This window comes from Enhydra lutris, unplaced genomic scaffold (genome assembly GCF_002288905.1).
Source record: "Enhydra lutris kenyoni isolate GAN:26980312 unplaced genomic scaffold, ASM228890v2 scaffoldscaffold26, whole genome shotgun sequence".
NCBI classification, from domain to species: Eukaryota; Metazoa; Chordata; class Mammalia; order Carnivora; family Mustelidae; genus Enhydra; species Enhydra lutris.
Genome location: NW_019154110.1, coordinates 13,973,452 through 14,000,765, shown reverse-complemented (window position 1 = coordinate 14,000,765; position 27,314 = coordinate 13,973,452). Strand labels below are relative to the sequence as shown.

The window sequence follows — 27,314 nt, the reverse complement described above, 5'->3', positions numbered from 1 at the left end:
ACTTGAATTGACATTTCCAGGCACAGGCACCAGTGTTTCTGAATTCCAGACAGATTCACAAAGAAATGGAATTCTCTGGATTCTCAGGAATTCCTCAAATCTTAAGTTATTCGTTAAATTCACTTTCAAACTCTTTACTCATTACAGATCTTTAAAAAATTTATAGTATTTAAAAGAACTGTGGCCTACATTGAATATTCAAACACTAGAAAATGCTGTGAACATTACTGAGTAGTATTCAAACAATGTAACATTTAGAACTTTTAACGAGGTTTAGAGCACTACATACAATCACACGTTGAAATGCCAATTTAGGAATTATTTTGTTTCCCAAACTTCCTATTTCTTGGAATGTCACTCATGGGATTCCTATGAAGTGTAGCATAAATTTACTTATACAGTAGCAGACAGGCCCACGAACGCATATTAGGGAGGTTCCCTAACTTTGTGAATGTAATGATAAAGAAAAATTGGTCTCCTCACACCTAGCTTAGTAGCTGGCCTACTGAGTCAACGGGTCCTGCACAGTAAGTGGGAGGAAGTAAATACACATGAAGTCAAACACCTGAAATCAAGCAAGCTGATGTCACAAGCTATTTGCTGTGCCTTGCCCCATATATTGCAATGTCTCCCCACTAGCATCTAAAGCAAACTAGTTATTTTACCAACTCTAAGCAGTCTAAATATTGCACTTTTCTTAACCTCACCAGAATCTGTCAGTAGGTTTTCACACAACTAGCTGTCGCTGATAGTAATTTCAAGATATCATTAAATGTAAGATGCCAGAGATGTTAATGTGGAAAACAAAATCTGCAACTTACAGTAAAAGCTGAAGTAGAGTATTTCTGTATCAATAATCTACCACATTTTTTGAGCATCCCCTATAAGCTGGGACTGTTAGTACAGCACTTATTTCTAACTCCCTTATTCGCAGGTGCTCACATTTCAGACACTGGGGAAACAGGAACCACCTGATGCAGCAGACGCTACTACTTCACCTGCCTTGCTCCTTTCTAATATGGAACTTCACTACTATCCAACTATCTCCCCTCTTCCATGTGGCCATTTGGAATGGGTCAAGGAGGGAAACCAAATGTTGAGACTTTGCCAAGTTTCCTTTTTTTGCCAGTGACTGAGATATAAGAGGATGTTAGGAAGTTGTTAAGGTGTTCTGACAAAGATTTTCCTTGTTGATAGAGATATATGGAATGAACTAATCCTCCGGTATTCCCAGAATTTTACTGGCTCTATATGAAGTTTGAAATGGCAGCAACCATCTTGCCAACCTGAGGGAGGCTAAGCCAATTCACTGAGAATGGCAGTGTGAAAGATGGGGGGAAAAATGAGTTCTTGAGGAAATTAAACAGCTGTTTTCCAACCCTGAAACTGCCCTACCAGTTAGGTGAGACTTCATCTTAATACAAAAGAGTATATATCTTTTATTTAAGCCAGCTGATTTGAGTTTTTGTAACTTACATTAAAATTTCTCTCTTTTTGGGGGATGGGGGGTAGAGGGAAAGAGAATCTTAAGAGGCTCCACACCCAGCGTAGAGGCTGATGCAGGGCTCGATCTCATGCCCTGAGATCATGACCTGAGCCAAAACCAAGAGTTAGATGCATAAGTGACTGCACCACCCAGGTGCCCCAGGTGCCCCCTCTATTAAAATCTCTTAACCAGTATCCCAAAAGGGATCAGTTAGGGGGTAGCATCAGACTTTGTATTCCTCTTTTAGATAGGGTGCCATTAAGATTTTAACAGGCATACCATGGCTTTTCCCTGGGATGAGTGTATTGACATTCTTGACTTAATCGAAAGGAGATCTGTGCTACTTAAATAGAAACTCAATCAGAGCACACTCTCCAGTCTTAGACTGAACAGGAAGACACTGATCTACTTTAGGGGTTCTGCAGGGAGGGTATCAACTGGCAGCAGCAGCAGGGATGGGGGTGGTGTCAAGCTTTTCCGTATCAAGCCATTAAACAACAAGATTAACACCAGGTTGTCCCAGATGGTCCCACTTAGGAAAAGGCCTGCTGATGCCTGACATGTCTAAGAAGTCGTGTTTCACCGATGTGCACAAACATTTAAGAAAACCACCTTAGTAGTCCCAAATTCCCTGTAACCAATAACAAAGAAACTTTATTTTAAAGTTTCTTCAGACAGATGTGACAGAGACACCACAGACAGACTTACCTACAGGCATCTGACACAGAAAATTTTCTCTTAGGAATTCTGCTCAAATAGAGTCCTGTGTTTCCCAACCATGGATATAAGACAAGCCCACTCAACTTTCTACCAAGGCTTACTGGTGTGAAAAATAAAGGTTTCTTGAGAATTGCTTCCTGTTGATAGAATACTACTACTACATCTGTGAGTAAGGCCCCATTCTCCTTCACAAAGTAGATTCCAAAAGGCTCAGAGCTCCTACTGTCATCCACTATATTCCCTTCTTCCAGCCTTCTCAGTAACTTCTCAGGCTTCTCAGTGCCTACCCTGGGACTCTAATGGTAAACAAGCTGTTTAGACACCAATGAACCACAAGGCTGTACTTCCGTGGCACTGTTGATCTGCATGTTTACAGCCAGTTTTCTCACTCAACTCTAGGTTCTTTATATCATACCGCTCCTTATATAAAAGAAAATTTCTTACTGGGTCACACCGACCACTTAACTCTAAATCTCAGCGTTTCAAGTACATGGTAGATCCTAAATGTTGCCAAGCAAATGGTTTTCTCTAGTTTGTGATAAGCTGTCAAAGATTAGCTCTAAGTAAGAAATGAAACTGATGTCAAAAACTTACAGCTGGGGCGCCTGGGTGGCTCAGTGGGCTAAGCCTCCGCCTTCAGCTCAGGTCATGATCCCAGGGTCCTGGGATCGAGCCGCATCGGGCTCTCTGCTCAGCGGGGAGCCTGCTTCCCCCTCACCTGCCTCTCTGTGTACTTGTGATTTGTCAAATAAATAAAATCTTTAAAAAGAAAAAAAAAACTTTCAGCGTTCTGGGTGCTGCGATAATGTGCATTTATGAGTTGAAGGCTGAAATTAAGTCCAAATCTCACCAAAAGTGATTTAACATGCTTCTTGCCAGTTTCCCTGCCCCTAGAGTTCCACATCCCCACTCCCCACTCCAAATCCATTCCCTACAACACAGCTAAAATAGGAATTTAAAAACAGAATTTTATTATCTCACTTTTTGCTTAGATCCTAAAGGACAAAGTCCAAATTTTAGCTGGACATCCAACGTAACTCTTCATGATCCGTCCTCTGTTTCTACTCCGGCCTCAACTTTCACTAGTTTTCACCTGGCTAATCTGCACTCATCCCTTAGGATGATCTTTCATTCTTTTTATTTTTTTTTAAGATTTTATTTATTTGACAGAGAGAGACAGTGAGATAGGGAACACAAACAGGAGAAGTGGGAGAGGGAGAAGCAGGCTTCTGGCTAAGCAGGGCTCCTGACAGTGCTTGATCCTAGGACTTGAGGATCATGACCTGAGCTGAAGGCAGAGGCTTTAACCCACTGAGCCACCCAGGTGCCCTTTCTTAAAGACTTTAAATCATAATATTTGTATCTTAATGTTTTAACAATCAACACTTTACTTTAAAAATCCTTTTAATCTCTTCTACTGAAGTAATGCTGGCTGCCGCAGAAGCATCAACCTAGAGGAGAGTGTTTAGTATTCTTTAACTGAAAAATCTAAAAATGCCACCACCCACACACCCTCTCACAGGGCAGCCAGAGGTAAATGGTGGCACCTGAATATTTGCTTTGAACTACAGTTCAGCAATCATTAAAATTCAAATGAGTACAGAAGTGAAAGGTGGCAGTGTTTCAGAGAAATGGGAAAAAAATTTTCAATGCCGAATATTATTAATAAAGTTGACATCCTTTTCAGTTAACATATAAAGGACCCAACAATGGCAAAACAGTCTTTTTTTTTTTTTTTTTTTTTAAACACATAGTTTTATTTCAAAATACGTTCTGGGGCACCTGAGTGGCTCAGTCAGTTAAGCATCTGACTCTTGATTTCAGCTCATATCACCACCTCAGGGTCCTGATATCAAGCCCTGTGTCAGGCTCTGCACTCAGTGCAGAGTCAGCTTGTCTCTCTCCCTCTGCTCTTATCCTCCTCCCAACTCATGCATGCTCTCTCTCAAGTAAATAATAAAATCTTAAAAAACAAAAACAAAAAAAACCCCAAACACCTCTGCTACTCAATATTACAAAATGTCTCCTATGCTTTTAGATAAAGAATGATAAACCTGGAAGAACACACAGAATACTGAAAATGTAACTGAGAATGAAGGGCCAGAGTTGAAGTCCGTTACTATAAAGGATTTTTTTTAAATGGTTAGAGTTTGGAATAGTTCTGTATTTTACAAATTTTTTTAAAAGATTTTATTTATTTGACAGAAATCACAAGTAGGCAGAGAGGCAGGCAGAGAGAGAGAGGAGGAAGCAGGCTCCCTGTTGAGCAGAGAGCCCGACTTGGGGCTCGATCCCAGGACTCTGAGATCATGACCTGAGTCGAAGGCAGAGGCTTAACCCACTGAGCCACCCAGGCACCCCCAAATTTTACAAATATTAATCAAGACTAGCTTTAGGGCGCCTGCATGGCTCAGTCAGTTAAGTGTCTAACTTCAGCTCAGGTCATGATCTCAGGCTCCTGGCTCAGCAAGGAGTCTGCTTGTTCCTCTCCCTCTGCCTGTCCCCATCCCACGCCCGCTCCCCACCGACTTGTCCTGCTCATGCTCTGTCAAATAAATAAATAAAATCTTAAAAAAAAAACTGACTTTAAAAGACAAAGTACTTAACACTTAATATTATAATTAGTTGCTTCATGCATTTTCCCTAAGCCTATGAACATATCTAATCTCATCTTTGCATATCTAGCAAATTGAATGCCTGTCATGTAGGTGGCTTAACACATTTATTGAATGAGCAGATGAACTATCTGCAGATTCCTCCCACCAACCTGTAAACCTCCCTTCTAAGTAAGACATGTCCTTTTATGTAGTCAGTCACCCACTTTGCCTTCCTCTGTGCTCAATGTCCTAGTAAATCAAATTCAGTCGTACAATAAATGCTGTATTCAGATCAAGCATGTTGGATGGTAAGCATGTTGGAGGTTTCAATAACTTTTTTAACTACTCCCCACACCAACACACCAAAAAAATCATTATTCCCACCTCCCACCAACTTTATCATTCCATACCTTCCTCAGGCGCAGCTGAAGCTCCTTCAGGTAGTACAGGTTGTAATTCCCCAGTTTCAGAATTATTTTCCAAATCAGTCATTTGCATTCCTTCCAGACGACCTCCTTTAGCATTAGCCCTCAAGGGAGAAAACAACCTGGTATTTTTTTATAACTAGTCAGTGATACAATATATATTTTCTTCTTGTCCTGAAACTGAGCATGAAACTAAGTACGGTATATGGCATTGGTGTTTAATACTGATTTCCAAGTATTGTTTTTTTAAAAAATTCACGAATAGACCCACAGTAAAAGATTAGAAAATGATAGATTGTATCAAGTCAGTATCCTGGTTGTGATATTGTATCAGTTTTGCAAAACGTCATCGTTAGGGGAAACTGGGTAAAGTGCATAGGATTTCTCTCTATTATTTCTTAGAATTGTATGTGAACATCTAATTATTTCAATAAAAATTTTGATTAAAAGATAAAAATAGAAATCCTAAATAATATGTTCTCATTGACAAGGAAAGACTTCAGATCTATTACTGAGAAAATATGGTGTAAATTTTGTATTAAAAAAGCTATACAGTCACAGTTGCTTAAATATGCATAAAAAACTGAGAAGACACAGCATATATAAAAAATTAAAAACAGCAGGGATATGTGTGGACAAGGAGCTGGAAAACGAAGCAGATGGGAGACAAACATGAGGGTGATTTCACTTAATATTCTTTTTTACTTCCATTTTTGAACCACTTATTACTAGTATTTAAAATTTTTGCTTACAAACTACTTTAAATCAGGCAAGGAAAAAAAGACACATTAGAAAACACCACATAAGCCAGGCTAGCAATACAATTAACTGTAAAATGAGGGTAATAGCTAAGAGCTGCAGGTATTTATAGAGGATTTTACAGTCTAGAAAAAAAGTCTATGTTCATATACATTTAATTGCTATGACTAAAGGCAGATATAAAATCTCCAAAACAAAATATAAAAGCTAGTTGTAGCTTCAACCTGAAAGGAATATGTATAAAATCAGGGTAGGTAATGGGAAGGACTAGACAATCCGAATAATTGTAACACTTTCCCACTGCTAAAACAAAACTAAATCATACCAACTGTTCTTTTACATTTGGTAATTATCCAGACCCTCTAACTGTTTAAATGAGGTAAACTTAGGGATGTTAATCTCTCTCTAAATTTAAATCAAAGTTTTTTTTCCCCAAAGTCTCCTGGTAGAACTATTCCATTGTTTAAACTTAGAAATATATTTAATATCCATAAATAGGTCAGCAGATGGATAGTAATGGCTCATCTAGCACATTCACAGATAATACATTCCATAACCACTCTATCTTTTTAATGGATGGAAGTTTAATTGACATGGCTGGGATTTGAGTTTATGTTTCCTGGGCGAGAGATAAAGGTCACAACTGCCATACAGTATATCCTTTTGAGAAATTCCAACTCTGAGTTTCAAAGACATTTTCATAAGAGAAGAGAAAATAGGTGAGATAAAAGTACAAAAGCAATGTTAAAATAAAACTGCCAGAAGTGCTTTGTTACGTACAAAATATGCATATAAGACCTATGGCGTAAAACAGCCCAGCACAAATGTCTTTGAAAAGTGTGGCGAGAGGGGGAAAAAAAAGCAAAAGCTGACACATACATCAAAAACTCACAAGGCAGAATTCACACAAGGTTACACACTTTAGTGAAAATGATCTCTAATATAACTGAATGTCTGATACGATCTCATATCATTCCACTCATGAAAAAAGGTCTCTGATACTTTATGGCTTTTAATACAATAAACTTTGTCCACTAAAAAATTAACAAAGTAGAAATTTATTTTATTCATTATTACGATGTAGACTTAAAAAGTGTCAAACAAAGCTATTAGTTATTATTCCATTACATAAACGAAAGAACTTACCCCAAGGTGACCATTTTCCTCCTCTTCTCAACAGCAGGTAAACCATTGAAAACTGCAACCACAACAGCATCCGAATCCAAAGCTTGACACTGCTGGTCTTCAGATTTCAGCAAAATATCACTGATGGTGCTCTGTGTTAAGGCTCGGGGAGAACTGTGCCTGCTCCCAGACTGAGAGCTTCCTGGGGAGCCTACAGAAAAGAAAAGGGATTCTCAGAAAGAAGCCAAACAAAAGCTCTTTAGTCTCCAATTTAGAATAGCTCACTACATAAACATTTTTAAACTGCAGGAAAACTCAAACCAATGAAAAAATTTATCCCAGTTTTTTTATGCCAAATATTTAAAAATCAAGGAATCCAGATATGCAGTCTAATGGCTGGATTTTCTTTTTCTTTATTTTTTTAAAAGATTTTATTTATTTATTTGACAGAGAGAGACACAGCGGGAGAGGGAACACAAGCAGGGTGAGTGCGAGAGGGAGAAGCAGGCTTCCCACGGAGCAGAGAGCCTGATGCGGGGCTCGATCCCAGGACCCTGGAATCATGACGTGAGCCACAGACAGACACTTAAGGACTGAGCCACCCAGGAGCCCCTAACGGCTGCATTTTCTAGGGATGGGTCTGTTCTCTTGTGAGATCAAGGAACTTTTGAAACAAGTTTCAGCATTGTTGGTGCCTTTAAAGGTCTAAACCTATGTACACCATGAAATCAGTTTTAAATAACAAACACCTACCCATGAAATTATATTTTAAGCTCTCCAAATTTACCTTCGGACAGAGTTTGGCAGTCTCCCTTTGAACGGCTATTTTCCCCAGAGTCTATTGCTCTTCTAAGTGACAGACTACCTGCTATACTGGACCGAGCTGGCTTGGGTGAATTACTCTTCTTATTTGTGGCTGAAAGACATTTAAAAATATTTCCAAATGAGATAAAATAGCACAAAACTCACTATACAGGCAGTCAGAGGAAGGCTAATCTTATAGAATGTATTCTATCTACTGTGTCCAAAAAACCCAGGACAATCTGGTCCCAAATGGTTTATTTGGGGTTTTACGCAGTAAGTATTTCCACTTTGCTACTTGTGGAGCAGTCTTAACAAAACCAGAAAAGTATCAGTAAACTCCAAAAGAAAAACCCTACCAGATATGAACTCCAATCTCAATGCCAAAGTATTAACAACAAAAATATAACCCCCCAAACACTTGAAAATCATAAATTACTGGATTAATAAGAAAATCAATGAATTAGAAATAAATCACAAATACAATACACAAGATGTTTTTGGCTAAAATGATCATTAAGAAAAAAGTGTAGAGCCTTATAATGAGTTAGAAAAAAATGAAGCTAAGTGGCCTAATATGCACAGACTCAAGAAGTTAGGAAAAAGAATAAAAATAAATAAAAAGAAAGCAGAAGATATGCACTTAAAGGTAATAAACAGGATCAACAGGACACAAGACCAAGAACTGATTATCTCTTTATAGACCAGCAAAGCACAATTCAAGAATGCAATTAAGTAAAGAATTCCATTTACAAATAGCATCAAATAGAATACTTAAGAAAAAATTTAATAAATTTAAGACTTTCACATTAAAAACTATCACACACTGCTTAAAGACAATAAGTATGGAAATTTTTGAATCTTTCCAATACATGTTTAATTAAAAAATTATATGGGGAAAAATACTGTGTTCATTGATCAGAAGACTTAATATTATTAATACGGCAATACTCCCAAAACTGATCTACAAATTCAACACAATCCCTATAAAAATTCCAACGGTCTTTTTAAAATTTTTATTTTTAATTTTTTTAAAGAGAGAGAAAGGGAAGGAGGAGCAGAGAGAGAAGGCAAGAGACACTCTCCAGCAGACTCCCAGCTACTCAGCTACCCCTACTCAGTGAGGAGCCCGCTGTGAGGTTCAATTCCATGACCCTGATGATCATGACGTGAGCCAAAATCAAGAGTTGGGTGCTTAACTGAGCCATCCAGGAGCCCTGAGAGTCTTTCATTTTAACTGCGGAAACTGATAAGCTGATTCTAAAACTCATATGAAAAGATCTAGAAGACCCAAAAACATCTTGAATGGAGGACTCAAACTTCTGATTTCAAAAACTTGCTGTAAAACTATGCTAAACCAAGACTGTGTGGTATACTGGTGTAAAGACAAAAATATTGATCAGTGGAACAGAACTGAGAGTCCAGAAATAAACCATTTATGGTCAATTTTTGGTAAGGTCAAGACAACTCAATGGACAAGGGGAAAAAAAAAGATGGACAATAACAAATGCTGGCAAGGATTTGGAGAAATTGGAACCCTCAACTGGGTTCTAATTAAGAATTGTGTGGGAATGTAAAATGGTACAGCTGCATTGGAAACAGTTCTGGCAGTGCCTCAAGAAGTTCCCCTATATCCCAGCATTCCACTTCTAAACATATTCCCAAGATAAATAAAAATGTATGTCCGCACAGAAACATGTACATGAATATTTGCAGCATTATTCATAATAGCCAAAAAGTGGGAAAACACTACATGATGCCCATCAAATTTTGAGTGGGTAAACAGAACATGGTAGACATATACAATGAAGTTATGATTCAGCCATAAAAAGGAATGAAATACATGCTATCACATGGGTGACCCTTGGAAATGTTATGCTAAGTGAAAGAAGCCAGACATAGAGGCCTCATATTGTAGGATTCTATTTATATAAAAAGTCCAGAAGAAGTAAAACCATATAGAGAAAACAGACTAGAGGTTACCAGGGGTTAAGGGAAGGGAAAAATGGAGAGTAAGTGTTCACGGGGATGAAGTTTTTGGGGAGAGCGTGATGAAGATGTTGTAGACAGTGTTCTAATTCTGGATAATGGTATCATTACATGATTTTGTGAATATATTAAAAACTGTTGAATTGTACACTTGAAAAAAAAGATGTGAGAAAAAATTAATACCAATTTTTCCACTGCAATGTATATATAAATTATAATATGGCCCTTAACCAATAATCCACTGTTAGTAGACTATTAAAATAGAAACAAAGGCAGAATTTAATGTAATAAAAAGGTAGAAAAGAGTAGATGAAATGTATCTAAGAACTAGGTCTTTGAAGAGACAAATAAAATGGACAAGTTTCCAGCAAGTCAAATTAAACAACAAAATAAGAAGACACATACAAGCAAAATAAGAGAAAAAGTTTAACAGCCAATATTCAGAGGACATTTTAAAATTTAAGAGACCAGAATAAGTGACTTCATACCAATAAATTTAAATACCTAATAAAATGAGTAATTTTCAAGGACAATTAATTATGGAAACTGGTTTAAGAAGGAGAAATAGGAGACCAATAAACACTTTTTTTCCCTTTAAGATTTTATTTATTTATTTGACAGAGAGTGAAAGAGCACAAGGAGGGAGAGCAGCATTGGGAGAGGGAGAAGCAGGGGTCCACTGAGCAGGGGGCCCTATGTGGGAGTCGATTGAGCCAAAGGCAGATGCTTAACCACCGGAGCCTCCCAAGGCGCCCAGAGACCAATAACACATTGAAATTAAACAGGCTGTTAAAGTTCTGTCCCTGAAAGAACTACTAAATGGTTTTATGAATGAGTTTCATTAAACTTTTAAATATTTATTTATTTTTTATTTATTGGACAGACAGAGATCACGAGTAGGCAGAGAGGCAGGCAGAGAGAGAAGGAAGCAGGCTCCCGTCAGAGCAGAGAGCCGGATGTGGGGCTTGATCCCAGGACCCTGGGATCATGACCTGAGCTGAAGGCAGAGGCTTTAACCCACTGAGCCACCCAGGTGCCCCTCATTAAACTTTTAAATAGCAGACAAGATGTTAAAACATGGAAGACACTGGGAGATTGAGAGGAGCAGTGAGTGGGGGGAAATCGGAGAGGGAGACAAACCAAGAGAGACTGTGGACTCTGAGAAACAAACTGTGGGTTTTGGAGGGGAGGAAAGTGTGGAGTTGGGTGAGCCTGGTGGTGGGTATTAAGGAGTGCACATATTGCATGGACCACTGGGTGTGGTGCATAAACAATGAATTTTGGAAAACTGAAAAAAAAATAAATTAAAAAAAAAATTTCATAGCACAGAAAAGGACAAAAGGTTCTGAATTTATTCCATAAGGCTGGCATAAAATTGGAATTCAAATGGGTTAAGGATAATGTAACAAAAATACAACTCAATTTTACTTGTGACTATAATAGTAAAGAATGCTAACTAAAATGTTAGCAGGGGTGCCTGGGTGGCTCAGTGGGTTACGCCTCTGCCTTCAGCTCAGGTCATGATCTCAGGGTCCTGCGATCAAGCCCCGCATCGGGCTCTCTGCTTGGCAGAGAGCCTGCTTCCCCTGTTCTCTCACTGCCTGTCTCTCTGCCCACTTGTGATCTCTATCAAATAAATAAATAAAATCTTTTAAAAAAAATTAACAAACTAAATATGGTAGTATAGCTTAAAAAATTATAAATTATCAAAACCAAACAGGATTCATTCTACTATTTTGAGAATGGTCATCATTAGATAAGAAATGTAATTCTTTAAAGTTAAAATAATTGAACAAATAACACGATCATTTTGAGAGATGCCAAAAAGCGTAATTCCATACAACTTCTTGATAAATAAACAAAGAACCTCTTAGTAAGTAGAAAAAGAGGTACTTTGGTGCAACGGTGAAAGCCATAGGCTCTGTGGTTCAAGTTCTTGACTCTGCCAATTACCACTGTAAAACTCTGAGAATGCTGTTTAATACCCTGTGCCTCCATTTATCTATCTGTAAATTGGGGATAAAAATAATTTGCCTCAGAGTTGTTGGGATTAAATGAGTTAATGCACATGTGACTTAGAATAATTAGAACGATATCCCACACAGAGTAACAGTGGTACTTACTGTACACAGTAATTATTAGCAATAGAAGGATGAATCTTCTAACTTCATAAAAACAATTAAAACATATAGCAGGGGTGCTGAGGTGGCCCAGTTGATTATGAGTCTGACTTGGTTTTGGCTCAGGTAGAGATCTAAGGATCATGAGATCGAGCCCTGCGTCTGGCTCCTCGCTCAGCACAAAGTCTGGCTGAGATTCTCTCTCCCTCTCCTTCTACCTCTCCTGCTCCTGTGCTTTCTCTTTCTTGCTCTCTAAAGAATAAATCTATAAAGAAATACATAGCAAGTATTGTACTTGAGAAAACTAAAGGAATTCCTAAACAGAGTTGAAAACATTTCAAAAATTCTATTACTGCTATTAGTTAGCATTGTTCTGAGATCCTAGCCTAGACAATGAAAAATGAAAAGTAAATAAGCAAAAAAGGAATAAACAAACTATAATTATTTGCTGATAATATGATCATCTACTTAGAAATTCAAGATAATCGACTGAAAAACTTAAAATTTAAAAATTTCATTAAGTGGATTGAATACAAGACAAACATGTAAAAACCAACAGTATTCCTAAAAGTGACAAATAATTAGAAAATATTATGGGGGGTGGGGGAAGAAACCCATTCACAATAGCAACCTAAGTTATAACCTATCTAGAAATGAATATAATAAGACATTTACAGATTTTAGATGAAGAAAACTAAAACTCCGAAGTATATATGAGAGATGATCAGAATACATGGAGAAATACCACTTTCCAAGGAGGGAGGAGTTAAGATGGTGGAGAAGTAGCAGGCTGAGATGACATCAGGTAGCAGGAGATCAGCTAGATAGCTTATCATTCCAAACACTACAAATCCAACAGGAGATAGAAGAGAAGAAGAGCAGCAATTCTAGAAACAGAAAATCGACCACTTTCTGAAAGATAGGACTGCCTGAGAAGTGACTCCAAAGCAGGGGGAGGGGCCACCTCCTGGCAAGTGGCGGAGCAACAGAGCCCAAAATCAGAACCTTTAAAAGTCAGCTCTGGAGCCTGCTTCCTCCTCTCTCTCTCTGCCTGCCTCTCTGCCTACTTGTGATCTCTGTCAAATAAATAAATAAAATCTTAAAAAAAAAAAAGTCAGCTCCACTGAGAGGCATCGCTCCAGAGGCTAAGCTGGGGTGAAGCCGACACAGGGACAGCATGGTCTCAGGTCCCATGGGGTCACAGAAGGATCACGGGTGTCTGAGTGTCACAGAGCTCGCAGGTATTAGAGCAGGGAAGCCAGCTACAGACAGAGCCGAGGAGTGAACTCTCAACTTGGGGTTACCTTAAATTGTGATCCATGGCACAGGCCACTGCTCTGTGAGCAGGGACCCTACAAAATCCGGGGAGACCCCCCTGGAAGAGCACAGGGATCTGCGGGGTTTGGAGACTCCAGGTGGGGCTGTGTGCCAGAGAAAGAAACCCTTGGTCACAGGCTGGGTGAGCTCGGAGCACAGCCAGAGGCCAGGAACATGGGAGTGATTGAGCGCTTTTCTCCGAAGGCACACTGAGGAGTGGGGCCCCGAGCTCTCGGCTCCTCTGGCAGCAGATTGGGAGGCCGCCATTTTCATTCCCGTCCTCCGGAACTCTACGGAAAGCATTCAGGGAACAAAAGCTCCCAAAAGTGAACCCAAGCAGATTACTTAGCCTGGCCCCCGGTAAGGGCGGGCAATTCCGCCTCGGGCAAAGACACTTGAGAATCACTACAACAGGCCCCTCCGCCAGAAGATCAGCAAGAAATCCAGCCAAAACCAAGTTCACTTACCAAGGAGAACAGCGGAATTCCAGAGGAGGAGAAAGCAAAGCATGGAATTCATGGCTTTCTACCCATGATTCTTTAGTTTTGCAAAGTTAATTTTTTTAAATTTTACTTTTTCTTATGCTAAAATTTTTTTAAACTTTTACTCTTTCCTTTTTTAATGTTTAGTTTATCTTAACAATACCTTTCATAAAAAAAATCTTTTTTGAACCTTCATTATTATACTCATATTTTATCCTTCACTGTATCTAACTTTATTTTTTGTATACACATAAGGTTTTTTCTTCTAAAAAAATTTGGGATACAACTGCTACTAGATCAAAATATACCTTAAATCTAGCACAGGGCTTTGTTCTAGTCTCCAGCCTCAACAAATTCTCTCCACTTTCTTTTTCTTTATTCTCCTAACCAGCTTATCTTATCAACTCCTTTTTTAGAAATTAAAAAATTTTTTTCACCTTTATAGTCATATTCCATCCCTTCATCGTGTTTACCCTTATATATGTTTTTCATTCTTTAAAATTTTGGGAGGTAGTTTTTCCTAAGAGACCAAAATACTCCCAAAATTAAGTGGGTGACCCTGTTCTATTCACCGGTCTAATATATATATTTTCTTTTTTATATTTTTCTTTTTTTTTTTTTTTTAATTTTTTTTTCTTTTTCTGAACTTCTTTTTACCCCCTTTCTTACCCCCACGATTTGGGGTCTCTTCTGATTTGGTTAAAGCACATTTTCTTGGGGTCTTTGCCACCCTTTTAGTATTTTATTCGCTCCTTCATATATTCTTATTTGGATAAAATGACAAGGTGGAAAAACTCACCACAAAAAAAGAACAATAGGCAGTACCAAAGGCAAGGGACCTAATCAATATGGACATTGGTAATATGTCAGATCTAGAGTTCAGAATGATGATTCTCAAGGGGCTAGCTGGGCTTGAAAAAGCCAAGAAATAAGAGAAAATAAGAGAAATAAAAGCCCTTCTGGAGAAATAAAAGAACTATAATCTAACCAAGTTGAAATAAAAAAAGGTATTAATGAGGTGCAATAAAAAATGGAGGCTCTCACTGCTAGGATAAATGAGGCAGAAGAGAGAATTAGTGATATAGAAGACCAAATGACAGAGAATAAAGAAGCTGAGCAAAAGAGAGACAAACAACTACTGGACCACAAGGGGAGAATTCGAGAGATGAGTGATACCATAAGATGAAACAATATTAGAATAATTGGGATTCCAGAAGAAGAAGAAAGAGAGTGGGGAGCAGAAGGTATATTGCAGAGAATTACTGTGGAGAATTTCCCTAATATGGCAAAGGGAAAAAGCATCAAAATCCAGGAGGAGGAGAGAACCCCCCTCAAAATCAATAAGAATAGGTCCACACCCCATCATCTAATAGTAAAATTTACAAGTCTTAGCAACAAATAGAAAATCTTGAAAGCAGTCTGGGATAAGTCTGTAACATGCAATGGTAAAAATATTAGACTGGCAGCAGACTTATCCACAGAGACCTGGCAGGCCAGAAAGAACTGGCATGATATATTCAGAGCACTAAACGAGAAAAACATGCAGCCAAGAATACTATATCCGGCTAGGCTATCATTGAAAATAGAAGGAAAAATAAAAAGCTCCCAGGACAAACAAAAACTAAAAGAATTTGTAAACACCAAATCAGCTCTACAGGAAATACTGAAAGGGGTCCTCTAAGCAAAGAAAGAGTCTAAAAGTAGTAGATCAGAAAGGAACAGAAACAATATATAGTTATAGTCACCTTACAGGCAATACGATGGCACTAAATTCATATCTCTCAATAGTTACCCTGAATGTAAATGGGCTAAATGCCCCAATCAAAGGACACAGGGTATCAGAATGGATAAAACAACAAAACTCGGGGCACCTGGGTGGCACAGTGGGTTAAAGCCTCTGCCTTCAGCTCCGGTCGTGATCCCAGGGTCCTGGGATCGAGCCCTGAATTGGACTCTCTGCTCAGTGGGGAGCCTGCTTCCTCTCTCTCTCTCAACCTCTCTCTCTGCCTGCCTCACTGCCTACTTGTGATCTCTGTCAAATAAATAAATAAAATCTTAAAAACAAAACAAAATAAAACTCATCAATATGCTGTCTACAAGAAACTCATTTTAGACCCAAAGACACCTCCAGATTTAAAGTGCGGGGGTCGAAAACAATTTACCATGCTAATGGACATCAAAAGAAAGCTGGGGTGGCAATCCTTATATCAGATTAATTAGATTTTAAGCCGAAGACTATAATAAGAGATGAGGAAGGACAGTGTATCATACTCAAAGGGTCTGTCCAACAAGAAGATCTAACAATTTTAAATATCTATGCCCCTAACACGGGAGCAACCAACTATATAAACCAATTAATAACAAAATCAAAGAAACACATCAACAATAATACAATAATAGTAGGGGACCTTAACACTCCCCTCACTGAAATGGACAGATCATCCAAGCAAAAGATCAACAAGGAAATAAAGGCCTTAAATGACACACTGGACCAGATGGACATCACAGATATATTCAGAACATTCCACCCTAAAGCAACAGAATACACATTCTTCTCTAGTGCACACGGAACATTCTCCAGAGTAGATCACATCCTGGGTCATAAATCAGGTCTCAACTGGTATCAAAAGATGGGGATCATTCCCTGCATATTTTCAGACCACAATGCTTTGAAGCTAGAACTCAATCACAAGAGGAAATTTGGAAAGAACCCAATTACATGGAGACTAAAGAGTATCCTTCTAAAGAATGAATGGGTCAACCAGGAAATTAAAGAAGAATTGGAAAAATTCATGGAAACAAATGATAATGAAAACACAACGGTTCAAAATCTGTGGGACACAGCAAAGGCAGTCCTGAGAGGAAAATACACAGCGATACAAGCCTTTCTCAAGAAATAAGGTCTCAAAAACACAACCTAACCCGACACCGAAAGGAGCTGAAGAAAGAACAACAAAGAAAGCCTAAACCCAGCAGTAGAAGAGAAATAATAAAGATCAGAGCAGAAATCAATGAATTAGAAACCAAAAAAACAACAGAACAAATCAACGAAACTAGGAGCTGGTTCTTTGAAAGAATTAATAAGATTGATAAACCCTTGGCCAGACTTATCAAAAAGAAAAGAGAAAGGACCCAAATAAATAAAATCATGAATGAAAGAGGAGAGATCACAACCAATACCAAAGAAATACAAACAATTATAAGAACATATTATGAGCAACTATACGCCAGCAAATTTGACAATCTGGAAGAAATGGATGCATTCCTAGAGACATATAAACTACCACAACTGAACCAGGAAGAAATAGAAAACCTGAACAGACCCATAACCAGTAAGGAGATTAAAGGAGTCATCAAAAATCTCCCAACAAACAAGAGCCCAGGGCCAGACGGCTTCCCAGGGGAATTCTACCAAACATTTAAAGAAGAATTAATTCCTATTCTCCTGAAACTGTTCCAAAAAATAGAAATGGAAGGAAAACTTCCAAACTCATTTTATGAGGCCAGCATTACCTTGATCCCAAAACCAGACAAGGATCCCATCAAAAGAGAATTACAGACCAATATCCTTGATGAACACAGATGCAAAAATTCTCACCAAAATACCAGCCAATAGGATCCAACAGTATATTAAAAGGATTATAAACCATGACCAAGTGGGATTTATCCCAGGGCTGCAAGGATGGTTCAACACCCGCAAATCAATCAATGTGATACAATATATTAATAAAATAAAAAACAAGAACCATATGATACTCTCCATAGATGCTGAAAAAGCATTTGACAAAGTACAGCATTCCTTCCTGATCAAAACTTTTCAAAGTGTAGGGATAAAGGGCACATACCTCAATATTATCAAAGCCATCTATGAAAACCCCCACTGCAAATATCATTCTCAATGGAGAAAAACTGTGAGCTTTTCCGCTAAGGTCAGGAACTCGGCAAGATGTCCATTATCACCACTGCTATTCAACATAGTACTAGAAGTCCTAGCCTCAGCAATTAGACAACAAAAAGAAATTAAAGGTATCCAAATTGGCAAATAAGTCAAACTATCACTCTCTGCAGATGATATGATACTATATGTGGAAAACCCAAAAGACTCCACTCCAAATCTGCTAGAACTTGTACAGGAATTCAGCAAAGTGTCAGGATATAAAATCAATGCACAGAAATCAGTTGCATTTTTTTTTTATAAAGATTTTATTTATTCATTTGACAGAGAGAGATCACAAGTAGGCAGAGAGGCAGGCAAAAAGAGAGGAAGGGAAGCAGGCTCCTCACTGAGCAGAGAGACCGATGCGGGGCTCGATCCCAGGACCCTGAGATCATGACCTGAGCCGAAGGCAGAGGCTTTAACCCACTGAGCCACCCAGGTGCCCCTCAGTTGCATTTCTTTACACCAACAACAAGACAGAAGAAAGAGAAATTAAGGAGTCAACCCCATTTACAATTGCACCCAAAACCGTAAGATACCTAGGAATAAACCTAACCAAAGAGGCAAAGAATCTGTACTCAGAAAACTATAAAGTGCTCATAAAAGAAATTGAGGAAGACACAAAGAAATGGAAAAATGTTCGATGCTCATGGATTGGAAGAACAAATATTGTGAAAATATCTATGCTACCTAAAGCAATCTACATGTTTAATGCAATCCCTATCAAAATACCATCCATTTTTTCCAAAGAAATGGACAAATAATCCTAAAATTTATACGGAACCAGAAAAGACCTCCAATAGCCAGAGGAATGTTGAAAATGAAAGCCAAAGTTGGTGGCATCACAATTCCATGCGTCAAGCTCTATTTCAAAGCTATAATCAAGACAGTATGGTACTGGCACAAAAAGAGACATATAGATCAGTGGAACAGAACAGAGAGCCCAGAAATAGACCCTCAACTCTATGGTCAACGAATCTTTGACAAAGAAGGAAAGAATGCCCAATGGAAAAAAGTCTCTTCAACAAATGGTGTTGGGAAAATTGGACAGCCACATGCAGAAAAATGAAACTGGACCATTTCCTTACACCACACACAAAAACAGACTCAAAATGAAGGACCTCAATGTGAGAAAGGAATCCATCAAAATCCTTGAGGAGAGGGGCGCCTGGGTGGCTCAGTGGGTTAAAGCCTCTGCCTTCGGCTCAGGTCATGATCCCAGGGTCCTGGGATCGAGCCCCACATCGGGCTCTCCGCTCAGCGGGGAGCCTGCTTCCTCCTCTCTCCCTCTCTCTCTCTCTCTGCCTGCCTCTCTGCCTACTTGTGATCTCTGTCAAATAAATAAATAAAATCCTTAAAAAAAAAAAATCTTTAAATTAAAAAAAAAAAAAAATCCTTGAGGAGAACACAGGCAACAACCTCTTCAACCTCAGCCGCAGCAACTTCTTCCTAGGAACATTGCCAAAGGCAAGGGAAGCAAGGGCAAAAATGAACTATTGGGACTTCATCAAGATCAAAAGCTTTTGCACAGCAAAGGAAACAGTTAACAAAATCAAAAGACAACTGACAGAATGGGAGAAGATATTTGCAAACGACATAGCAGATAAAGGGCTAGTATCCAAAATCTATAAAGAACTTATCAAACTCAACACCCAAAGAACAAATAATCCAATCAAGAAATGGGCAGAGGACATGAACAGACATTTCTGCAAAGAAGACATCCATATGGCCAACAGACAAATGAAAAAGTGTTCCACATCACTCAGCATCAGAGAAATACAAATCAAAACCACAGTGAGATACCACCTCATACCAGTCAGAATGGCTAAAATTAACAAGTCAGGAAACGAAAGATGCTGGCGAGGATGTGTAGAAAGGGGAACCCTCCTACACTGTTGGTGGGAATGCAAGCTGGTGCAACCACTCTGGAAAACAGCATGGAGGTTCCTCAAAAAATTGAGAATAGAGCTACCCTACGACCCAGCAAGCGCACCACTGCGTATTTACCCTAAAGATACAAATGTAGTGATCCAAAGGGGCACATGCACCCGAATGTTCATAGTAGCAATGTCCACAATAGCCAAACTATGGAAAGAACCTAGATGTCCATCAACAGATGAATGGATAAAGAAGATGTGGTATATATGTACAATGGAATACTATGCAGCCATCAAAAGAAATGAAATCTTGCCATTTGTGACGACGTGGATGGAACTAGAGGGTATTATGCTTAGCAAAATAAGTCAACTGGAGAAAGACAACTATCATATGAGCTCCCTGATATGAGGAAGTGGAGATGCAACGTGGGGGGTTTGGGGGATAGGAAAAGAATAAATGAAACAAGACGGGATTGGGAGGGCGACAAACCAAAAGAGACTCCTAATCTCACAAAACAAACTGGGGGTTGCCGGGGGAGGGGCTAGGGAGAGGGTGGTGGGGTTGACACTGGGGAAGGTTATGTGCTATGGTGAGTGCTGTGAAGTGTGTAAACATGGAAATTCACAGACCTGTACCCCAGGGGCTAATAATACATAATATGTTAATAAAATAATTAAAAAATAAAAAGAAATACCACTTTCCCAGAGTTAATGTTTCAAAACTGAAAAAATGTCAATTCCCCAAATTAAATGTAATTAAATCCATTAAATAATGCAATTCCAGTCAAATGTTTTCTGAAAGAGAAAATGTGCAAGAACCATCAAGAATATTTTGAAAACAAAAACAAAAATGAAGACAAGTCAATCAAGTATCATGAACTATGAAACACAGTAGTTAAAGACACTACAAATATTCAGTTAAGCAATATCAAACTGCTGTTTTTGCAGGTCAAAAACAATTGTATGTTGGCAATTTCAAATGATCTAATCTCTATGAACAAATTTAAAAACAGAACAATGCAAATATGGGAATTTAGTCTATCAATAAAGGATGCATTTCATATTGTTGGACAGAGTGGATTCTCAAAAAAATGTTTCTTTTGGGGAAATAAAAGAATTTACCTCAGACATCATCATGAAAAACAAATTATGAATGGTATAATGACATCAATGTTAAAAATTTTTTTAAAATGCCACAAGAAAATGGGTCTTGGGGTACCTGGGTGGCTCAGTGGGTTGGGCCTCTGCCTTCAGCTCAGGTCATGATCTCAAGGGGATCACATCGGGCTCTCTGCTCAGTGAGGAACCTGATTCCCCTTCTCTCTCTGCCTGCCTCTCTGCCTACTTGTGATTTCTCTGTCAAATAAATAAATAAAATCTTAAAAAAAAATGGGTCATTTTTACAAACTTGGGAGTTAAAAAGACCTTCCAAATAAAAACATTAAACCTACAAACCATGAAAACTATTAATAGATCTATCTAAAACAAAAAATTTTTTAAAGGTTTTTTTTTTTTTAAGATTTTAATTATTTGACAGACATAGATCACAAGTAGGCAGAGAGGCAGGCAGAGAGAGGAAGGGAAGCAGGCTCCCCGCTGAGCAGAGAGCCCGATGCGGGGCTCGATCCCAGGACCCTGGGATCATGACCTGAGCTGAAGGCAGAGGCTTTAACCCACTGAGCCACTCAGGCGCCCCTAAAATAAAAATTTTAAACTTTTGTTTAGCAGAATAATAAAACCAAGTGACAACAGGAAGTTGCAAGTACTTCCACTTGCAAAAATAGGTAACAAAAAGCTTTTTCACAAAAGTCCATCTAAAGAGCATTATTTCTTTTTGTTTCAGACTATCATTTCTGTGACAGCTAGGTAAGGTTGAGTATCCTTTGAGATGTATACTGTCCATTTGTATTTCTTCCCACATTAACAGACTAATCCTAACCTTTACTTCATTTTCTATTACTTCATTTCTATTGAAGTGTCATGCTTATTTTAGGAGAATCTATGTATTTGGCAATCATCTTGTCCTCTATTCATCTCTACTGGATTATTACCGCTAGTATCAAGCATTAATATATCCTATTTTAATAAACACACAGATGGCCCAAAAATAAATGCTCACATAGACGCTCAAATGATTATTTTTTTTTTTTCCAGTAATCTCCACCTCTAATGTGGGGCTTGAACTCACAGCCTTGAGATCAAGAGTCACAGACTCCATTGACTTAGCCAACCAGGTGCCCCTTTAACAATATTCAACAAGGGTATCAAGACCATTCAATGATGAGAGGAAAATCTTTTCAACAAATGGTGCTAGGAAAGCTGATATCCACACACAAAGGAATGAAGCTGGACCCTTACCTAATACCATATACAAAATTTGCTATGAATTATGTAAGACTGATGATTCACAGACCTGTACCCCTGAAGCAAATATTTCATGTTAATAAATAAATAAATTTTTAAAAATTAAAAATAGATCCAAGACATTTATAAAATATAACATCTAAAACTATAAAACTCTTTGGGCACCTAGGTGGTAAAGTCAGTTAAGTGTTGGACTCTTGGTTTTGACTCAGATCATGATCTCAGAATTGAGCCCTGTGTCGGGTTCCACATTCAGTGCAGTTTCTCTCTCTCTCTCTCCTTCTGCACCCCCTAGTCTCTCCCAAATAAATAAATCTTTTAAAAGAAAAAGACAACAACAAAAAAACCCCATAGAAAACTCTCACAAGAAAATATAGGGGAAAAGCTTCATAACATCAGCTTTAGCAATGCTTTTTTGAACTATGACACCAAAGCACAAGCAACAAAAGGAAAAAAAAAAAAAACAGATAAACTGGACTTTAACAAAATTAAAAACTGTAAAAGATAACAGCCACAGAGTGAAAAGGCAACCCAATGAATAGGAAAAAATATTTATAAATCATATTTGATAAGGGATTTTTTAAAAAATATGTATTTATTTTAGAAAGAGAGAGTGCACGTGCATGCACACACATGTGGGGGTGAGGCAAAAGGAGAGGGGGAGAGAATCTTGGGCAGGCTCCGCATTGAGCCCAGAGCCCAACGCAGGGCTTGATCTCACAATGCTGGGCTCAATCTCACAACCCTGAGATCATGACCTTAGCCAAAATCAACAGTCAGATGCTTAACTAACTGAACCACCCAGGTGCTCCATCTGATAAGGGATTAATATCCAGACATACAGAACTCTTAAAACTCAAAAACAAGGGGCACCTGAGTGGCTCAGTGAGTTAAGCCTCTGCCTTCCGCCTGTCATGATCTCAGGATCCCGGGATCAAGCCCCACATTGGGCTCTCTGCTCAGCAGGGAGCCTGCTTCCCCACTCACTCTCTGCCTGCCTCTCTGCCTACTTGTGATCTCTGTCAAATAAATAAATGAAATCTTAAAAAAACAAAAAAAAACAAAAAAAAAAAAAAAAAACAAAAAACAACTCAAAAACAGAAAGCCAAAAGTGCCCAGGACACGGGGTGGGCTCAGATGGTAGACTCTTGATCTCAGGGTCATAAGTTCGAGGCCCACACTGGGTAGAGAAATTACTTAAAAATAAAATCTTGAGGGGATGGGGAGAAAAAAACCAACATAACCCATTTCAAAAATGGGCAAAGGATCTCAATAGGTATTTCTCCAATGAAATGAAAATATAAACAAATGCCCGATAAACACTATAAAATGTTCAACATCACTGATAAATGTGAATCAAAAACACAGTAAGACAAGAAAATACTACTACACACGCATTTGTATGGCTATTATCAAAGACAAAACAAAACCACAAAATTTTAAGTGATGGGCAAGATGTGGACAAACTGGAGCCTTTTTGCACTATTAGATAGGAATGTAAAATGGTGCAACCTCTATAGAAAACTTTACAGCAGTTCTCAAAAAATTAAAAACTGAATTACCATATGATACAGCAATTCCACTTTTATGTATATATGCCCAGAAAAATCGAAAGCAAGGTCTTGAAGAGATGAACACCTAAACTCACAGCTGCATTATTCAAAATAGCCAAAAAGTAGTTGCCAAAGGATGTGAATCAAAGGATGTCCATCAAAGGATGAATGGATAAACAAAAAGTGGCATATACATACACGCACAATGGAGTATCATCTAGCCACAAAAAGGAAGAGAATTCTGACACATGCTCTATTACGGAGGAGCCCTGAAGACATTATGCTAAGTCAAATAAGCAAGCCACAAAAGTAAGTTTGTACTTATACAAGGTACCTAGAACAATCAAATTCATAGAGACAGGCAGTGAATAGTGGCTGCCAGGCACTGGGAGGAGGAAGAGTAGAGAGCTATTTATTGTTTAATAGGTAGAGAGATTCAGTTTGTGCAAGAGAAAAGGAGTTCTGGGGATAAATGGTGGTGATGGTAGCACAACAATGTGCATGTACTTTATCCCACTGAACAGTACTACTTAAAGAGGTTAGGATAGTAAATTCTGTTTAACAAATCATAGTAAATTCCTTTTAAAAATTGAACATAGAATTATCATATGATTCAGGAATGCCATTTTGGGTATATACCCAAAAGAACTGAAAGTAGAGACTCCAATAGATATTTGCACACTCATATTCATAACAACATTAATCACAATAGCCAAAAGATGGAACCATTGCAAATGTCCATCTATGGATGAGTGGATAGATGAAATGTGGAACATACATACAACGGAGTATTATTCAGCCTTAAAAAGGAATCAATTTCTGATACATGACACAATATGGATGAATCTTAAAGATACTATGCAAAATATTATGCAAAAGTGAAATAAGTCAGACATAAAAAGACAAATATTATATGGTTTCATTTATGTGAGATATCTAAAATAGAGAAATTCATAGAAACAGAAAGTGGAACAGTGGTTGCCAGGAGTTAGGGTCGGGGTGGAGCTATTATTTAATGGGTACAGAGTTTCAGTTTTATAAGGTGAAAAGTAGTTCTGTGACTGCATAGTGGTGATGGTTGTACAACAGGGTCAATGTACTTAATGCAACAGAACTAAACACCTAAAATATCTATAATGGTTAAGTTTTTTGTTAATGTACATTTTACCACAGTAAAAAAGACATAGGTTGAAAAAAAAAAAGCATATATGCTTAAGAAAGTGAAAACATGCTGAGACAGATAACAGCAAACTCTTTGACTCCACACCCCCTCCAGGTACCACCCAATTCATCATGAATCTTCTTGAAGGAGCTGTGCAATAATGCTCCAGTTTCTCATTGTGTGCACCCTTCTACGCTCCTCCATGGAATGATTTTTAAAAGGGCCACACATACAACACCTCTCAATGGTACAACGATTCCACTTCTTTCCTGAGATATTATCCCTTCTAATTTTTCTCCTCCCTTAATGATTAAATTCTTCTCAATTTCCTTTACTGGACTCCCCTTCATTACCTAAGGCCTTTAAATGTTTAAGTGCCCCAGAGGCAAAACTTCTCTTCTCTATTTAAACTTCCTCCATACTTGATCTTATTCAGTCCTTGACTTTAAATAGTATCTGATACTGTTGACTCCCAACTGTTTATATCCAGCTGTGACTACACATGCTTCTGATTTACAGACCATTCACCTGCCTAGAAGACATTTTACTAGAATAACTAGTAAAGAAGGAGACTTCTCCAACCTAACATGTTTAAACAAGAATTCCTACCTTCTTATCCCCCAATCCCTCCCAAAACCCCACACCAGCTTTTTCCTTACTTGATTTGCATCTAAATTAATGATAGTACCAGTCACTAAGTTGCTTGGGACAAATCATTCTTAGGTGTTGTTGTTTTTTCTTTCCCTAAAACACTGTCCAGCCTTTCTTATCAGGGTTGTGGAAAAGAACTGAGCCCTCTTGGTCTAAAATATCCATTGTTAAGTAATGAACTGACTTTTCTTCTATGCATCTGGAATAGTAATTGTTATGTACCATCCTTAGAAGAATTAACAAAGATGGGAACCTCAGACAAGAAGGGCTGCTAGACTATGAGCAAGTCCACCTACCCACTGTAGTAACTCCAGAATAGGCCACCATATTTCATACACACTATAGTTGTAGGCTGTTTCACAACTCCCACTCAACCCCTTTCAGACCCTTCTCCATACAACAAGCAAAGTAAACTTTGTAAAAGGTAAATCAGATCATAAATGCCATCCCCAGCCCCCATTTTCATTCTCTAGAAATCTCCTCTTAAAATCAGAATAAAACTCAAACTCCTTATCCAGGTCTTACACATCCATACCTAATAGAGACCTTGCCTATCCCTCTGACTCACCTCCTAGTATTCTCCCCGTTTGTTCATCATATTCAATCATACTGGTATTCTTTCAAGCTTTCAAACATGCAGAACACCAAATCCTTTATCAGGGACCTTGTGTTTTCTGTTCTGTTTACCCTGAACACCGTGTCCCACAGATCTTTGCATGGCTGCCACCTGCTCAACTTTTAGGTGTCAGTTCAGATGTTGCCTTCTCAGAGACTCTGTCTTACCACCCTAACCTCAGCAGCACACTCATCTTCCCATCCCATTCCTCTGTTGTTTCCTTCACAGAACTTTTTACTAACTGAAAATATGTTTACTTTTCTACGGTTAATATCCAATTCCCACCACATGAATATATGAAAGCAAGATCCAAGGGGTTAAGGATTTTGTCTTGTTTACTGCCCAGCACAGAATATGCAACCAAGAAATGATAGCTCTTCATAGTAGAAAATACACAGTGAGTTCTGAATGGGAGAAAAGGATGTATATATTGTTTAAATTCATTGTAAGAAAGACGTTTAAATATTATTATTCTGAAAATAACCCATTCTCTAGCTTCCCAAATGACACTAAAAGGATTCACTTACAGTTTCGTATGTAACAACCAGCAACTGATGACTTTGCCAAGAGCTCCATTCCCAGATCCTGTAATCTGCCAGAATTTTCAGTTCCACAAGCAGCCAGAGCTGCCTGGTCAGCAGAAAAAAGGCTTGCCTGCATGTCTCCAGAAGCAGCATTGCTACCTTTTATTTCTGAAAGCGTATTCTTTACATCAGTTTTCATACATCGAACTTCAGCCATCTGAGTTTTGAGTCTTTTTAGCATCTTTAAATCAGAGGGAACTCTCCACATTGCCTGCTGCTTCCTTTGGTCTTTATCTTTTCGAGAATATGAGGCTTTAGAGAGAAAGTTACAAGTCATGTTAATATAGACTTTAACATGCATTATAATGTTAATATATGCAAACCTGAGGTGTAAAAAAGCTAAGGTGCTTTAGGTGGTATTAATAATGAAAGCACACATTAAATTCCATTAATGAAAATAAAGAGAGATACAAGTGCCCTAACTTTATTCATACCTTTGAAGTCAGAATCTGGGTTACATTATAACCACTCAAATCTGAATTATTTATTTATTTATTTTTAATATTTTATTTATTTATTTGAGAGGTAGAGAGAGACAATGAAAGAGAGAGAATATGAGAGGAGAGAGGTCAGCAGGAGAAGCAGACTTCCTGCTGAGCAGGGAGCCCGATGTGGGACTTGATCCCAGGACTCCAGGATCATGACCTGAGCCGAAGGCAGTCGCTCAACCAACTGAGCCACCCAGGCGCCCCTGAATTAGTTATTTAATTCTAAAAGTTTAAATAAACTACTAACTATGCTTTCTTCTT

The 27,314-nt window shown here is 38.3% G+C and overlaps 1 protein-coding gene across 7 annotated transcripts in view; it reads right to left on the bottom strand.

Moving 5' to 3' along the window:
• Nucleotides 1–27,314, bottom strand: part of LOC111151430 (tripartite motif containing 37) — a 141,823-nt gene that overhangs the window by 16,083 nt on the left and 98,426 nt on the right. For 5 of the 7 annotated variants that reach the window (XM_022509437.1, XM_022509435.1, XM_022509436.1 and 2 more), the window contains 4 exons: nt 26,509–26,817; nt 7,900–8,028; nt 7,134–7,323; nt 5,214–5,332 (listed from right to left, as the gene is read on the bottom strand). In XM_022509437.1, the coding sequence (XP_022365145.1) occupies nt 5,214–5,332; nt 7,134–7,323; nt 7,900–8,028; nt 26,509–26,817 (747 nt within the window). Of the gene's footprint in view, nt 1–5,213; nt 5,351–7,133; nt 7,324–7,899; nt 8,029–26,508; nt 26,818–27,314 lie in introns of all 7 variants that reach the window. The other 2 variants (XM_022509433.1, XM_022509434.1) reach the window with 1 other exon arrangement.